The 18,338-nt window shown below is 42.6% G+C and overlaps 1 protein-coding gene across 1 annotated transcript; it reads left to right on the forward strand.

Annotated features, from left to right (window-relative positions):
• Positions 1-246: 246 nt before the first annotated feature.
• On the forward strand, positions 247-9,094 carry LOC311360454 (solute carrier family 22 member 13-like; the record flags this gene model as incomplete). Its single annotated transcript, XM_084480532.1, has 10 exons — positions 247-621; positions 697-800; positions 976-1,130; positions 1,595-1,763; positions 5,704-5,824; positions 6,717-6,811; positions 7,196-7,410; positions 7,670-7,778; positions 8,061-8,267; positions 9,019-9,094. 10 exons carry the CDS (start codon positions 247-249, stop codon positions 9,092-9,094), a joined length of 1,626 nt encoding a protein of 541 aa, XP_084336658.1.
• Positions 9,095-18,338: the final 9,244 nt, after the last annotated feature.

Raw genomic sequence — 18,338 nt, forward strand, 5'->3', positions numbered from 1 at the left:
GAAGGGTGCCAGAATGGCCAGAAACGCCACTGCGCTGCATAGTACTTACAATGAAAGGCTTAATACTTATAACTACAGGAGATGAAAAATGTACTAAGTCATCACTTCCATTGTTGGCCACAACGGTCGATCCCAGACCCCTTTATTGTGTAAATTCCCGTGGCCATGGTTAAACATTGAAGGACTAGATTATATAATACAATCTTATGAGTAACGTCTCAGAGCAGAGGTTCATTCCAGGGCACCATGGCAGACTTTGGAGATATGCTGAGGGCTGCTGGAGATTTTGGACTATTTCAGACGATTCTACTTATAGCCATATGGATCCCCTTCCTTTTACTATCGTTTATCTTCGCCAACGTCATCTTTGTGGAATCAGACCCAGAGCGCCACTGTAACACGGACTGGATCCTGGGGGCCGGTCCCAACCTGACAGAAGAGGAGCAGCTGAACCTGACCGTTCCCCGTGAGCCAGATGGCTCCCTCAGCCGGTGTCTGATGTTCACTCCGGTGAATTGGACCCTGGACTCCATCCGCCAGTATGGTCTCAACCACACCACCACCTGCCGGGACGGATGGGTGTACGACCGGACCCAGTACCAGGCCACCATAGTCACCGATGTAAGTCGTAGTGTGTTATAGGGTTTGTGGTTTTGAGAACAGTTCTTGTTTCACAGCTCTATGTGGTTCTTACAGTTTGATCTAGTTTGTGACAAGGCGAACATGGTGGAGGTGGCCCAAACGGTGTTGGGGGCTGGCATTCTTATCGGTTCGCTACTGTTTGGACCTTTAGGAGAATCGTGAGTTTTATATGTTTTCATCAAGTATTTGGGGTGGTTATTTTTTCATTTTTTGTAGGAATGGAAATTGGCGGGGACCACATGATACGATATTTTTACAATGAATTTTGAGTACCGATATGATATCTATTGCGGTTCTGTAAATATTGGGATTCTGTAAATGTTTTCTTGACAGGTTTGGCCGCAGACGGACCATTCAGATTCCAGCGGTGTTTCTTTTTATATTCACAGTCACATCTGGCCTGTGTCCCAGCTACTACTTATATCTGGCATCCCAGTTCGGGGCAGGCATGGGGTATGGGGGCTTCCGGATGAACGCCATCGTGTTGAGTGAGTACACGTATGCATTACGTCTCTTCCTCTTCTCTTAGTAGTCTTCACTCAGTTCAGAATCCAGTGCAAATATAATGTAAAGGCAGATACATCAGTCAAACGTGTAAGTCATTCACCATAACCTTGGATGTAAATATATAAAAAATTGTTCTTCAGACAATTCCATCCAAAGACTCAGGCCTACAGAATAATCTGAAGCTGAAACTGTTTGCCCCCAACTTTCTAGTTCAGATATTTTAACAGGATTTAACAGGAGGATTGAGCTGAAGTTGAAAAAAGGACACAGTGCGGGTTTGAATGACACCTTAGGAAAAAGCTGTTTTCCATCCACTTTTTCTTGGACCTCAAAACCAAAACACAAAAGGCCTTTGTCTTCACATGTCAGATCGTCAAAGGTTTATGCCATGTGGGCTACTGCTGGCCGAATACTGACCCACGACTATGGCTCTCCTTCCCTGCAGTGACCGAGTGGATAGGGATAACCAAGCGCTCCATGGGCTCGTGTGGGGGCCAGTTCTCGGGGGCTGCCGGGCTGGCGTGTATGGCGGGGATCATGTACTTAATCCGTGATTGGAGGCTGGCTCAGTTGGTCATGGCAGCACCGATGGGCCTGGTTGCTGTCTACATATGGTGTGTATGGGTCACGTACAGCAGTGGGAGACAGGGGTCACAGGGTTTGGGACTGAAGCCCCGAATCTCACTTCAAAAGCCTTGGATCTTTTTAAGCTTTTAAAAATTATGACAACCCTGACACCATGTTACCTATACATTACATTAAAACTTAAGAAGATATCATTTGATGGATGAAGGTGTGTCGATGAAATTGGCATGGTAAAAAATAACTTTGAAGGTGTTATAGTTCATTAGCTAACAATGGTTTCCTTACTTGAGCTTTCATTGCCATCTAGTGGAAAGGACATGCAACAGCATGAATAATACTTACAATGGGCGTGAATCTCTCCTTTATAGGACGATCCGATTTGATGAGATAGATTCATTTTATTTCGACCAGATCGCTCAAAATATTGTGAATGCCTTTTAATACTCATCCAAGAACGGGGGTGGATAATAAGCACTAAACGTAATCGTTCACTGACTGAAAAAATATTGAGACCAATTAACTGCATATGTAGCCTACCCAATAAATATTTATTATTAACCAGTAATATCGATACGGCTTTCAGTAATACTCTTTGGCAACGACTATAAAAGAACACATCACTACATGTTAAGAAAATAAAAACCTAACCGCGGTCAGTATAGTGCCATCTGGGAGATTCAGTCTGATGTTACCAGACTCACTGAAGAAGCTTCTACAGAGGATACAGGTCTCCTGTGCTTTCATGGGGTGTGTACACTGGCGTCATCTCTGGGGGGGCACAAGGTTTCTTGCACACCCAAAGATAAGGTTGGGGTTGCAAAAACCCCTCAATTTTGAAACGAAGTGAACCAGCACGTTTTCGTTGTCTGACCCTTTAAATAAAGCAAACATGATAGAACGCTGTGCTGCGAGATAGAACGCTGTGCTGTTCTGCGCTGCGTTAGCACCCTGCCACCTCCCTCAGGCCCACCAACATTCCTGACATACCAATGATTGGCAGCACGCCAAATGATTGACAGGGAGCAGGTCGCGTTTACAACCGCGTGTCAAGGACATAGAAGAAGAGGCAATGTACATGCATTGTAATGCCCACAACATGAACCTTGCCTTTCAATATGCCGTTTCAAAAGTTAATAGATGCGATGAAGACAAAGAGTAGGGCCCGGTTTTCCGATAACATCCACTCTTAGCGCACTATGAAGACTCCTACGTTTAGACTTATCAAAGTTGTTAACCTCTATAGGCGTGTTTACCGAACGGTCTCTTACCTTGTATGCCCCAATTTACGGTTTTCAGTATAGCTACCCACTAAACCTATAACAAGCAGTTCTTGTGCTGCATGTAGATAATTAAACATTTCTCAATCTGTTGTAAACATATTTACAACCATTAGACCAATTCCAGCCAACATTATCTCAAACCGTGCCGTCAACAAGTCCAATAGACGTCGAGTCGCAACGTGACTTTATTTCGACCCTTTGCCGACATGAGACATGTATAGATAGAACCAAATGTAGCCTATAGAGCATTTGGTCACATCAAAGGATAGCAACATTTGGCTACATCTATAATATTTTGTTTAGTTATGCATACTCTATCAATCAAGCATTAATACATGTCCTATTAATCTTCAACAAAAGACAAATTTTTTTATTTATACCCAAGTAGGCCTACATCTTCTTTAAACAACAAAATGAAAACTTATTGGGACCAAAATCCCCCATCCCCCCAGTCCTTGCAGGTGAATGTTTCAGGTAAACTCATGGCTGCTTCGATTTCTGTATCTGTGGCCTTGGGATTCCATCTCTTCACAGCAGCTGGAAAGAAAACACCAGTACAAGGTTTGGTGAGAGTGAGTAGTTTGACTGGCCAAAATACACAAGTGTTTGGCTCAGTGGACGAAGACAGCCTCACCATCCAGCGCCCCAGCCTCAAGGGCTAACTGGTGGCTACATCAAGTCCATTTAGCTACATCGGACGCCATCACCCCTCTCGCTATGAATAATGAGAAGAATGGGTCCTAAAATTGACTAACAGTTCACAGGAGTAATGCACGGGGAAAGGGCTTTGCCACCCGTGTTTTATTCAAGAACACACAGCTAACGTTAGCCCTGAAACGGGACGCTGCTACTCCGAGGCTGGGAAGTAGCAGTGTCCTGTTTCAGGGCTAAGCTAACGTTAGCCTGCTAGCTTCCCGCTCCCAGTTCGTATGTAACGTTACAAATACGAAAACCTGCTATCCATGAGAATACACCATGTGGCCTCAAATTCAACAGTTAAGCATGCAAATAATAAAAGGGTAATGTCTCTACAAATACAGTTGCATTTTAAATTGCAGTGTCTTTTCGAAACTCACCTGCAACTCCCGCATGCTGCTGAGTGCCGAACTTGACGGCGAACTGATATCACCTGCGCATGCGTTGGAGGGATTACGTGTTGGTGCGTAAGAAATAGTAAAAATAGTTCCTAAATGGATGGAGTAAATGCTGGAATAAAACATTTTAGCACCTATATTGGCCATATACATGATAGCATATTGCGTTTGGAATAATAACACTTTTCATTAATACGATTAATGTGTAAACATTACCGTTCACACTAATGTTACAAAGTTACATCGTTGTTAAGTTAAGTAGCGATATAAACAGTGTTTATTCAGTTACACAACTGTCAAACAAGCTTTCCTCGAAATCACCATTTCCGTAGCGGCATATATGTTTTCATGTCGGCAAATGGTTGAAATAAAGTCACGTTGTGACCCGGCGTATTTTAGACTTGTTGAATGCATAAATGTTTGCTGGGAGTGTTTATTCGGTTACACCACTCTAAAATAAGTCTTCCTTGAAATCACCATTCCTCTAATGATTATGTTTTCATGTCGAAATGAAGTCACGTCGTGACTCGACGTCGACTGGACTTGTTCGCTTCGACGCAGGTCGAGAAAATGTTTGCTGGGAGGCGGTGGTTGAAAAAAGTCTTTCGACCGCTTATTCAGTTCACTCGTTGCTTATAATGGTTTATTCGTTTCCCAGTATCATTTCCTTAATTTAGAAGACAGTTTTGTTTATTTTTTAATTGTAAAATGAATACAATCATTTTTTGAAGTTGCAAGTTTTAGAAATTATTGGAAGCGAGTTGCGCTGACCTCGTCAGTACACCAAGTACACCAGTGAAACACAACACTGCTAATGTGGCAGTTCCATGCGCAACAGGGATTTCTAAAGGTTACTGTAGTGGCAGCGACTATAGCATCAGGAGCTGAAACATCACTACGGTAGAGCTAAGAAGGTTCTACGAGCACTTCAGACCAACCTTACCAACGAACGACGTACGAAAGAGATTCGTAGCAAAGAACGTTTTGGGACACGCGAGATGTTAAGGTATAACTTAGCTGAATGACATAGCTTTAAGAAGGTTTCAGGAAACTGGGCCCTGATCAATACAATCAGAGAGTCACCAAAAAGACAGGTGTTCTGACAGGTGACTCTTTCTGTAAGCCTGCAGGTGGGCTTACAGAACAGTTTACGCCCGCTTAGCCGCAGGCTACTGTTCTGAACCTCAAATTCTGAAAGCAGAAAGCTGGAGAAGTGATATAGACTACTTTTTGGTGGAACACATTTGAACGAAATGTGTTCCACCGGACGGAAGGTTGAATTGTCTTGTTGAATTTTTTTTATTTATTTTATTTTTATTATTTTTTCAAACAAAAATAGATTCGGGGCTATTTCAATTTGATCCGGGGCTTTAGCCCCGAATAAAACAGCCTAGTGACGCCACTGGAGCATGGAATCGTAGGTTTTTATATTTGTTTCTTATTTGCCGATATTCACTTTAATTCATAATAGGTTAAGTCATAACAGCATAATTGCTGTGAGGATATAGGGTTAAATGTAGCAAATAAAATATCACAGCCAGGGGGTTGCTAATTGATGTTTTGGTTCACACTAATTTCCCCTTACTTTTGGAAAGGTTCATACCGGAGTCGGCCCGGTGGTTGCTGGACAGGGGGAGGACAGATGAGGCAAAAGAGTTGATTCTCAAAGCAGCGGCCATCAACAAACGCAACATTCCAGAATCCCTATTCGAAAAGGTATCTTGCAAAGTTCCCACATCGAGTGTTGTGTATGAACACACTAAAAGAGCGGCGTAACAGGGGGTGGGTTTCTTGGAAACAGTCTTATGGGGAAGATCATTTGAGAACCTAGGGCTTGAGATCCTAGGGCTTGACAGAAAGCCTTCCAAACTTGGTAGATGAATTGTGGTCCAAGGTCCGAAATGATGTCAGAGGGTATCCCATTGAGACCAACACATGCACTACCAAGAGGACTGACATTTCAAAAGCTGTGGGGAGTTTGGGGAGAGCCAAAAAATTAACCGTTTTCAAAAATCTGTCCACTATGGTGATCACTGCGATGGAGGAATACCCGTAAGAAGCTCCCAATTCCCAAAGTCATAGTTCTGCTCAGCACAGGATAAGCAATGGGAGAAAAAGGCGATGGAGTTCTCTGCTAGTCCCTGATGAACCAACGTGTTCCTCCATGTTGTGGAAAAAAAGGGAATGTCATCGATTTATACAAAAACTGAACGGTTGAGGAAGTCGCGGAGAACATAATTCACAAGAGCAGCAAAACAGCTGGGGCATTGGTAAATCCAAAGGGCATAACCAGGTACTCAAAATGAACAAGTGGTGTGTGGAAAGCCATTTTCCATACGTCTCTCTCCCTAATTCTAACAAGATGGTGGGCATTCCTGAGGTCCAGCTTGGAGAATATGGTATCTCCTTGGAGGGGTTCAAAAGCTGAATTTATCAAAGGAAGAGGGTACTTGTTCTTAACAGTGATCTTATTTTGGCCATGGCCGTAACAAACAACTTTCTTTCTATATAATACAGATACTCGTATACTGTTAATATTCCAGACAGGGAATTCTACTTTTGCTACTGAAAATTAATTTCTGATATAATCTCATCTAATCCATAACAGATTTCAGAGAATAAGACTGTGGAGAAAGGGGGCATAAGTGTCCTTATCAGATCACCTGTCCTTCGAAAAAGCTTCCTGATCTTAACATTATCATGGTGAGTTGTAGGCTACCCTCTCTAAATGGACTCAATGGAAATATTGATCAAAAACTGAAAGCAACCTAGCATTCATAAGTTACGAGGCTCCTGCCACAGAAAACTTTATTGAAACAGCATTACTCAGGGGTCTGGAGCTCCTTAGGCAGACAACACTATTGAAAAATCATCAGCCCATGCTGGTGTTAGTTTAATTATCTGTTTGTGTTTTGTTGTATTCCTTTTGGCCCGGTCACAAATATTTAAAATGTGAAATTTTCGTCCTCGTGAAATAAATGAAATAAATAGAAGACAATGAAACATTTCAAACCTGGCAACATGACCTGCGTTGTGTAATATGATGACAAATACTTTTCTTAATCTTTTTACTAACACATCTTTTAGGTTTGCATTGAACCTCACCTTTAACTGCCTCTCGTTTAACGTGGGGAAGTTTGGGCTGGACATCTTCCTGACCCAGATGCTGTTCGGACTCACAGAGTTACCGGCTCATCTGCTGTGCTTCTGGCTGTTGGAGCTTGCAGGCAGGAAGTTTTCCCTGATGTCAACCCTCCTGTTGGGGGGTCTAGTGTGCCTCAGCATCCTAGCTGTTCCTGCAGGTAACACACATTCATTAAATAGGTGGACGGGACAGTGTAGAGGTGTGGGTAACACATACACAACACTCAGTTGGTTGTAATCTGCAACCCCACCACTGGATGCCACTAAATCGCTCACACTATCTGTATTCACTGTAAGACGCTGTGGATAAGTCTTCTCGTCTGTCGTCTGTCTTCTTTAGTAGTAAATCAGATGTTTCTTTGAAGCTAAAGAGGGTATATTTGGCTTCATATGCGGTTCCTCTATGTGACATCACAGGAAATGCCATCGCTGTGACCATGTTGGCCATCATGGGGCGAATCCTTATGATCTTGGGTTCGAGCATATGCAGCGTTTACATTCAGGAGCTGTTTCCCACGTCCTCGAGGTAAGACAACAACACACCTTGAGGTCCTTTGAGTGAACCTCTGAGTTTTATTTAGTTTCTCGCTCCTCCCCTATGGGGTGGTGATGATGATGATGAAGGTGGTTGATTTTTCTGAAGATAATTGTGCCGCTGATAATGGTGATGATGAAGATTTGTGTTGATGAAGAAGAAGATAAAGGTGATTAGGATAATGATTATGATTGATAATGTTGATGAAGGGGATGATGATGATAATGAAGAATATGAAGATGACAAGGACAGTGATAGTGATGTTGTTTTCAGACATACTGCAGCTGGACTAGGGGGCCTAGCGACTAGAGTGGCGGGGCTGTTGGCTCCCTCACTCAACCTGCTGGCGGTGTACCACTACTCCATACCCATATCAGTGTTCAGCAGCATCACCCTGGTGAGTGGAGCCCTCATCTTCCTGCTCCCAGAGACGCGCGGGAGAGAGCTGGCAGACTCCACCGCACAGGCCGAGGGCCGGAGGTAACAACTGATCTATGATCAATAACAGGCAGAGGGCCGGAGGTTCCATCTGATCTATGATCAATGACAGGCCGAGGGTTGGAGATATATGAAATATGATATATAATCAATAATTTATCTGATTTTGAAATGTGGTTTTGAGTGCCCAGCTTGTTGTTGGTCTTCTGGGCTTTCACTCTTGTCCAAGTTGTGACATACACAAGAAAACACACACACATGGGGCTGAACAATTTGGGAAAATAATCGAATTGCTTTTATTTCGACCAATATTGCGATTGCGATTTAGTATCCGATTTTTCTTTTTAAAGTTCCTTATGTTCTGTATTATTCACTAAACAAACAATAAATCATTCTATAGTATGACCGTTGATATTTTAACATCTTTATTTAACTTTTGAATTGTATAATAAAAATAAATATGAATCATTCTGATCTCCAGTCAGTAACATTAACAAATCCCCCCCCAACCCCCCCAAAAATTTTGTTTTTTTAATCGCAGCCTTTGCGATTTGCATATCATATTGCATATCGTTCTATTACATCACGATGTTGGTTTAAATTCGATTAATCGCCCTACACACACACACACGCACACACAGTGACACAGACACAGACAAACACACACACACACACACACACACACACACACACACACACAAACACAAACACTGATCATGACCAGTTGTACAACACAGTACCATTCTGATTGTCATTCTTGCATGTGCTAATTTGTGTTGTGTTTCAATGGCAGTGATGGAACCACAATGGAGAAGGGAAGGTCTATCAAAGATGAGCACACTGCTGTTATTACCTCAAGCAAACTCTAGGCTCACGGCCACATAACCACCACCACCTTCAAGATCAAATTATCCTATATGTGTGTGTGTGTGTGTGTCTTTGTGCGCGTGTGTGAGTAGATGACCGGGGGAAATAAGATGGTTTAAATTGTATAATTTAAATCGTAAATCTTCTTTGTGTCTTTTACATCATCTGTTTTAGTTACCAAGTTAAATTGGTATTATTGAGTTGATTGTGTTCACCTGTTTCTCTATGTTTTTAGGTTTTTTTTCGGTTTGTTTGCTCTTGAAATGGCTCAGCTTATCTTGTGATCATCATATTGTGTCTTGTGATTGTGTGAAATCGATTTTTCATAAAGTCAACAATCTGTTCATTTAATATCTGTCCTGAGAACAAATCTTTGATAGTTGCTTGAGATCAGTGATATTTGGTGAATGGTGAACTGAACGTACCGTTTGCAGCTACTGAGCGCACTGTTTACCGGCACCCAAGGATTTACTGCAACCGGCAAACAGCCAAAATGCAGGGTTAACTTTATACAATCATCATCAAATTCAAAATTCAAACACCTTTAAAGTAGCGTTCTAATCAAAAAGATAGAGTTGCTCTAACAAAGTTGACATTTCCATTGTTTCCTTGTCATGTCAAACAAGGGACGGAAAAACAAAGAACATTTAGATTTCAGGGTTGACAGGCAATTGTTTATTGAGCACTTCCTGTTCTTGTTCACGTTGGCACTAAGAGAGGATAGTGATTGAATATGCATCTCTGGAGATCAAGATCATCCCAGACCACACTAACCCTAAAACCAAACCCTAACCCTAAAACCGAAAACAATTTGGAAACCCAATCCCTCACCACAACCCTAGAACAAAAAAACTGAACCTTCAAACCCCATCCATAAGAACCCCTACCCCTAGAACCCTATTTATAACATGCACACTCATAACATAACTCTGCAACCATTCCATGACACATATTATCTAATTTTAAGGTCTTCAAACCCAAACCATCAAACCCATACAATTATTGTTGCAATGTCAATTAATCAGAAGAATAGATTAAACAGATTTATATATTGTGGCATGGTAGTGTATGGTTATTCTGCATAGTCAGATTATATGTAACTCTTTTCTCACTGGCCGGCCATGCCAAGCCAAATTAAATAAGCAAAAGCCTAATACTACCAGTCACTAAAATGTTACATAGCAAACACTGTGGCGCAACAGGATCCTGAATTCTCAGCGGTGATATTATATGGTGAGCTGGCTGATCCTCCAGTGTACTAGTGGGCTAGTGCCATTAACATTACTGACAGTAAATAAGAATATAAAGCAGAATCTATTATAAATCAATTTTGTTGCACGGTGCCTCCAATGCGAAAATACTGCACTTAACTAGGGCTAGTGAATAGTGTATCTTCACAGAATTAAATCAACATGATATCAATTACAAGAGGGGTGAATGCAGATATATGACTGTGGTGTATGAAACTACTTTACGAAACTACTAACTACAAAGAATATATATTCAAAAATACAATTATTTATTAACAATAACAATGATGAGAGCGAGGGAGAGAGAGAGGGATAGAGAGAGCAGTGATAACAATTATCATTAAAGTATAGACCCAGCACACACGTAAACCATAGGCTGGGGCAAGGGCGTAGGAACCAGGGGCGGGGCGGGGTGGGGGGGGCGTGTCCCCTCCAATATTGGAGACAGGCACATTTGTCCCACCCAAAAATTATACCGCAAGGAGAAAAATATTTGATTTGATTTTGAAAGCGCAACACAGCGCCTTGTCACCGGCCCCCTAAATGGTGTTTTGTGCCCCTAACGGAGCCTTCAAGGCAGTGCGCAGGGTTGTCCCGGTTTCCACCAACTATGAAATGTCCGCGATTACATAACCAACGTGGTCTTATTATAGCCCGATCATTAACTAAAAACCACATAGAAACATTAAAGCATCCAACATATGATTTCGACAATGTGTGAGGGCATGCGCAACAGGGAGTGGAATGCTGATGGAAAACCAGCAGACGAGCGCTGAGCGCATTTCAAAAACAGGGAGATTCCGTACAAAAATATGTCTAAATTGTCAGTTTGCCGCGTGTCTGCCTGGCACTAATGCTCCCGTTGAGCTGATCTTTCTATCATGAACAATACTTGGACTGACGAGAGGAACCACATGACCGTTCCCACCTGAAAGGCGTTGCTTGTTACAGGGGCCAATTTTAATGACACCTGTCCGAAAAAAACTGGACAAAACTGGATGATTAGGCCTGCATTAAATAATTGGTTTGATATTTATCAGTTCATTACTGCCATTCAAAATGTGTTTTTCTTTACCTTTACAAATGTATATTTTTAGTAGAATAAAATATATTTGTAAATGTTTTGCAGTGTTAATTTAAGACATATTTCTGTTCAAACCATCAACGGATCTGTCCCCCCCCCCATGTTAAACTCATTCCTACGCCCTTGTGTCATGAATGTGTAGTTATACTGCTAAAAAGTAGCCCAACTTAGGTTTGCAATTAGTTTTATTTTTATTTTGGTGGAGAGTAGGCTAGAGTTACTGTGTTTTGTCATTCTCCACTAGGCTACTTCTGCATTGTAGTAATTCGCTGGAGCTTAGTTTGTTTAGATTACCCGCTAGTTGGATACATTGCATTTTTTCGTAGTGGCGATTTCTGAGTGCAAGGGAAGCACGGCTTCCCCTAAAATGTAAAAAATGAAATGGTCAAATATATAGCCTTCTGTTGTGTTAACATTTCATTGATTAAAAATGCGTTAGAACACGTCCATCTCGAAGACAAGTTCATTCAGAATCAGCTGCTTATCGCAGGTCGACTGACTCGATTTTCTTCTCATACATTCCCGTAGCGTCACACAGTGGCGAACTTAGCCCTTTGGGGGCCCCTGTATCTGCGTCTAATGTACCTACCTTATATCGCATAATTAGATACTCCATGGGATGAACAAAAGTCACTATCCTTCTTTTATGCAACTGTTAATTATTAATTCACCTTAGGTTTCCAGTTCCACAGCAGGGGGTTGGACAGGGCATTGTGGTCTATTGTAGGCTAAAACAATAAGATCAATTATGGTGACACATATTACACTGTTAACCTAAGACTGTTAACCTAAGATGTCATCATTTACCTCTTCAGTCTCACTGTTTCTTTGCCTCTCCCGTCTTACTGGGCTGTTATCTTCCTCACTCTCTCTCAGTTTATCCTCATCTGTGAGCCTTTGTCTCCTCTCTCTCAGTTTATCCTCATCTGTGAGCCTTTGTCTCCTCTCTCTCAGTTTATCCTCATCTGTGAGCCTTTGTCTCCTCTCTCTCTCTCTCTCTCTCTCTCTCTCTCTCTCTCTCTCTCTCTCTCTCTCTCTCTCTCTCTCTCTCTCTCTCTCTCTCTCTCTCTCTCTCTCTCTCTCTCTCTCTCTCTCTCTCTCTCTCTCTCTCTCTCTCTCTCTCTCTCTCTCTCTCTACTTGACTTTCCACTTGGAATGACAGGAGCTTCAGCTGTAACATTGCCAGCTAGAGCAAACGATGTAGACGGCTGCACTTGTTCTGCCGACGGCCCCGCTCCCACCGCAGTGCCTGTAAAAAAAGCTTGATAGCTTTGGCAGCTTTGACATAAATTCGTACCTTTGGTCCTTCTTCTCCTTTTTCTCCTAATTTCCTCATACGCACAGTGTGATGAGCGTGATGCGCGTAACATGGAATAGTCCAAAACATGAGTAATTAGACATCCCGACGCTAACATTGTGAAGAGATCTTTATAAAAACAATAAATATGGGGACAAAATATAAAGAGGGCATTTTGGGGGCTCCAAAAGGCCTTCTATGGGGCCTGGGGCAATGCATTTGCCTGTTGAAGCTCAGCGTCCATCCACTTCAATGGGGCTGCATAGAACAGCTTTTTTTAGTGCGTCGAAAGTCGACGGTCATTAGATAATGCTGTGATTATGTCCCTCCCACAGACACTCAGCGGTGAATGGGGGAGTGGGCTGGCCTGGACGCTGGGCTTCTGCGTGATGATTGGAGGGTTAGATTTTGATCTATACAACATTGCCGGAGCTCTCTTTGTTAAATTGACAATTAATATGATGTAGGCCGAAAATTAGCTTCCCCTCTTTGAGAGACCAGCAGCCGCCTCAGTAGGCCTACGTCGTTCGTTGGTAAGGTAGGGCTGAAGCGCTTGTAGAACCGTATTAGCTCTACCGTAGTGATGTTTCAGCTCCTGCACTCTGCCACTGTACAGTAAACCTAGAAATCCCTGTTCCGCATGTTCATTCCAAGTTCGCATCCGTAGCCAACTGAGGCCAAATGAAATGGCATGTTTGAATTAAGGATATTGTCTCGGCTGTTCTTTAGGCAATTTGGGGCCGTGGGTATAGCTGACAAGGTCAGCTCAACTCGCTTCCAATAATTAAAAAACTTGCAACTTCAAAAAAATATATTAAATCTAATATATAATATAATTTATTTATTTTACAATTCAAAAATGAACAAAACTGTCTTCTAAATTGCGGAAATGATACAGGGAAATATTACAAATGTGGTTTAGATTTAAATGTGAAATGTCCAAAACTCTACATACATAAAGCTCACTTGAGCCATTCAAACCTATGCATACTTCAAGGAAATTTAAAATTGTGTTACCTTTTGTTATGTTCAATAGATTTCCAATGCATACTGAAAAAATTGTGTTACTTTTTGTTATGTTCAGTAGATTTCCAATACATACTGAAAAAATGGTGTTACTTTTTGTTATGTTTAGTAGATTTTCCATACATGCTGAAAAAATTGTGTTACTTTTTGTTATGTTCAGTACATTTTCAATACATACTGAAAAAATTGTTACTTTTTGTTATGTTCAGTAGATTTCCAATACATACTGAAAAAATTGTGTTCCTTTTTGTTATGTTCAGTAGATTTCCAATACATACTGAAAAAATTGTGTTCCTTTTTGTTATGTTCAGTAGATTTTCCATACATGCTGAAAAAATTGTGTTACTTTTTGTTATGTTCAGTAGATTTTCCATACATGCTAAAAAATTGTGTTACTTTTTGTTATGTTCAGTAGATTTTCCATACATGCTAAAAAATTGTATTACTTTTTGTTATGTTCAGTACATTTTCAATACATACTGAAATTTTTTATTCTTTGGAAAGGCCGCAGAGACAGGATCGCTTTTAACTCACTTTATTTGGTAAAGGTTTTGGTCTATTGTCTATCGTCTATGAAACAAAAGGAGAGGAATGGTATATAACACGCGCGGAGCGTCTCTAAGCTTTACATCTACGATACGCCGCCCAAGAGATTCTGCCCTCTGATAGCGGATGTTGGTGACAGGTATAGGCAGACTGACAGGTCACGTGGTGTTGGGGCTACGTCAGTCAGGATCAGTGGTAAAAGTCAGCTGTTCACGCGCGGGTTTTTCTTGAATGAAATGTTTGAGATGAGAGGGGGTGGACGGGGGAAGTCCAACTTTGCTGACCGCACAATCTATTAACATTTAACGCACTTTAGCACCGATCACTTTAGGACTATGCTACTATGGAACGTTTTTAACTTATCTCTAATAAAACCAACAAAACGCAGTACCCATTTTAAAGTGATTCTTTGAACAAGCAGCGCGTCTGGCAGAAACAGATTTTCCCGATCTAGCCTCTCGGTGACTAAATAAGTGGTTCGATAGTCGCCATACATTTGTCAGCAAAACTGTGACACAACCACATGGATTGGAGCCACGAAAGGACCCGACATGTCACAAATGGACGCGTGGAGCAACAAAGGAATGCATGATATGCAAACAATGTAAGGAGGACGCGCACAAACAAACAGACAACAAGGACGGACTGAAAGGATAGGCGGTAACGTACCCGACCCGTTCCGTGACTGCTGTGATACATGATTGATTGGAACACTTTGATCTGGTCCCGCCGCTGAGTGGAAACTGTCTGTCATTGTGAATTGTGATATCACGCTGTGTTCGCGGCCCGCCGGGCCAAGCTGTGTGTGTGACAAACTAACGTGCTCTGCTCTGTCTCTATGCTATCGCCGATAGCTGTGACTGTTTTATGTGGCTGCTTTGCTTTGGATTCTCTCATTGTGATAATTTACTTGTGCGTTCAAGATGAGTGGAACAAGTGTTGGTTCAGATGTTGGGAAACAGGACATGGGAAAGAGGAAAGTAATTCTAACTGAAAAGGCTCTTGCAAATAAAATTGAGTCCATACAAAAGGAACGAAAAAGGTAAGTGGATGAAATAAAGACTGTGATAAGCTCTATGAAAGAGCTCATGAAAGATGCAAAACATGTTTCAGCTGTTAAAGGGAAACTTGATGGCTTGATGAAATTGTCTCACACCTCTAATGAACTACATGCTTCCTTAATGCCTCTCATTCCTCATGATGAACAAGAAAAACAAACCGGTTGGTTCTCAAAAATCATTAAACGTAAAGATGATTTTATTGAGGATGTTAATGCATGGTTTTCTGTAACCAGACTCAGAGGATCCCCAAGCAGGCCTCTGCTGGTGGCTAATAGGTCAAATGAAAGCCCTCTGCTACATGAGGCTGCAGAAGAGGAAAATGGAGGTGTGGAAAATGTGGAAGTGACTGGGCCTCAGTCACATAATGTTCAGGATGATATTCAGCCAGATGACAGCATATCAAACTATAGCAGCCAGAATCATGGTTCAAAATCTATCAGGTCAAAAGTGTCCTCAACTGCATCTGCCCGTGTCAGAGCCGAAGCTGAAATGGCTGCTTTAATAGCTCGAAAAAGGTTGCTCGAACAAAAGCATGCTCTTGAGGAAGAGGAAGCCAAAATAAGGCATGCGCTGCAAGAGCAGGAAGCTCGAGTCAGAAAGCTCAAAGCTTAATGTTTTGAGAACCTCTGGGTCAGGGGTACGGAGTGTTGCTTCTCAGAAATTGGATGGAATGGAAGCCTACTTTGAAAGTGGCCTCAACTTTAATGCAGAGACCTTTGTACGGCAAAATGTTGGAGATGCTGGAAGAGGACAACCTGCAGAGTTTGGAGGCACAAGGCCGAAACAAAGGCAATGTGATGGAAACAAACATCTCCAGAAGACCTCAGCCCCCACACAGGCTCAGAGCACAGTCCCAAAGGCTACAGGAGCCCCACTGTCTCTGCATAGACACACACAATCTGCTTCCGGAAACATCAGCAGTGAACAGGACACCATGATGTCTATAATGCAAAAACAAAATGACATAACTTCGATGTTGGTGCATCAGCAATGCATTGCTTCACTACCTAAAAGAGACATCCAACTGTTTGACGGTGACCCTCTGCACTATCATGCCTTTATGCAGTCATTTGAGCAGACCATAGAACTGAGGACTGACGATGCTGTTGACCTCCTGCATTACCTGGAGCAATACACCAGGGGTCAGCCTAAACAGCTAGTCAGAAGTTGTCAACACATGACTGATGGCATTGGATATGCTACAGCAAAGGCTTTACTCCAGGAACACTTGAAATGAGCACGTCATAGCATCCGCTTATATGGACAAGATCTTTGCATGGCCAGCAATAAAGTCGGAGGATGGAAAAGCTTTACAAGCATACAGCTTATTCTTGCGAGGATGTCACAATGCCATGAAAGATGTATACAACCTATCTGACTTGAACACGTCTGCAAACATGGTCTCTGTGATCAAGAAGCTGCCTTACAAGTTGAGAGACAAGTGGCGAGCGAAGGCATGTGACATTCAGGAAAAGCATCGGAAAAGAGCTATGTTTGCTGATATTGTGACCTTTATTGAGCGTGAAGTTAGGATCACTACAGACCCTGTATTCGGAGACATACAAGATGCTCCAATCATAGGGGCCTTCAAAGAAAGTGGTAGAGCTAAACCTGTGCCTCGTCCTAAGGCTAGAGGAAGCAGCTTTGCCACAACTTTCACTACTGTGGAAAGAGATGCTCATTGGGAGAACAGGGTTAAAGATGGACCCGAGAAGACCTGCCTTTTCTGCAAAAAGGGTAGACACACACTGGAGTCGTGTTTTCTATTGGAGAAGAAAGCTCACAGTGAGAAGATGGAGTTTCTGAAGAAAAATGGAGTTTGCTTCGGCTGCTTGTGCACTGGGCACATCAGCAAGGAGTGCAGGAAACGTCTGTCTTGCAAGACATGTGGCTCACGACACCCCAGCTTGCTCCATATCCACTCTAAGGAGAATGGAGATCCAGAGAAAGGCAGGAGCAACTCTGACAGAGCAGTGGACAGTGCTCTAGTCGAAGTCCAAACCGGTGGTCTTACTGGGGCCGGTGAGCAAGATTGCAAGCTTGCTATCGTGCCAGTCAAGGTTAAGTCCAGTAAAGGTCAAAGGTCAGTCGAAACCTACGCCTTTCTGGACCCAGGGAGTTCAGCGTCCTTCTGCACAATGGGTCTGATGGATAAGCTGGGACTCTCTGGGAGAAGAACAAGGATTCTTTTACGTACCATGGGCCAAGAGAAGGTGGTTGACAGTTGCATTGCATCGGACTTGGAGGTCGCTGGATTGGACAGTGACTGGTACTGTGAAATGCCGAAGATCTTCACACAACATCAGATGCCTGTTAACAGAGGTAACATCCCACGACAGCAAGATCTGGAAAGATGGCCACATCTGAAGCCTGTCTATCTGCCACAGATAGATGCAGACATGGAGATGTTAATTGGCTTGAATGTTCCCAGAGCATTGGAACCACTGGAAGTCATCCGAAGTGTGGATGGAGGGCCATATGCGGTCAAAACAATGCTTGGATGGACTGTAAATGGACCCCTTGGAGGAGAGGGCAGTGACGATCCTGTGACTCAGTCTGCAGTTAGCATCAACAGGATCTCTGCTGTCACTCTTGACGAGCTCTGGAACCAACAATTCAAGACTGACTTCCCTGAAAACAGCCAGGATGAACTGCAAGGGCTGTCAAGGGAAGACTCTAAGTTCCTGGAAATGGCTAACGAGACTGTGGAACTGGTTGATGGCCATTATGTTGTTGGATTGCCGCTGAAGGACAAATCAATCACCATGCCCAACAATCGCAAAGTTGCAGAGCAACGTACTCTCAACCTCAAGGGGAGGTTTGGCAGGGATGCGGCATTCCAAAAAGACTATACTACATTTATGGACAACCTGATATCCAGTGGATATGCAGAGAGAGTGCCAGCTACAAGTCAGGAACGATGCGACGGCAAGGTTTGGTATATCCCTCATCACGGTGTATACCATCCCAAGAAAGGGAAGA

The sequence above is a fragment of the Micromesistius poutassou genome (assembly GCF_964030765.1).
Source record: "Micromesistius poutassou genome assembly, chromosome: 16".
NCBI lineage: Eukaryota > Metazoa > Chordata > Actinopteri > Gadiformes > Gadidae > Micromesistius > Micromesistius poutassou.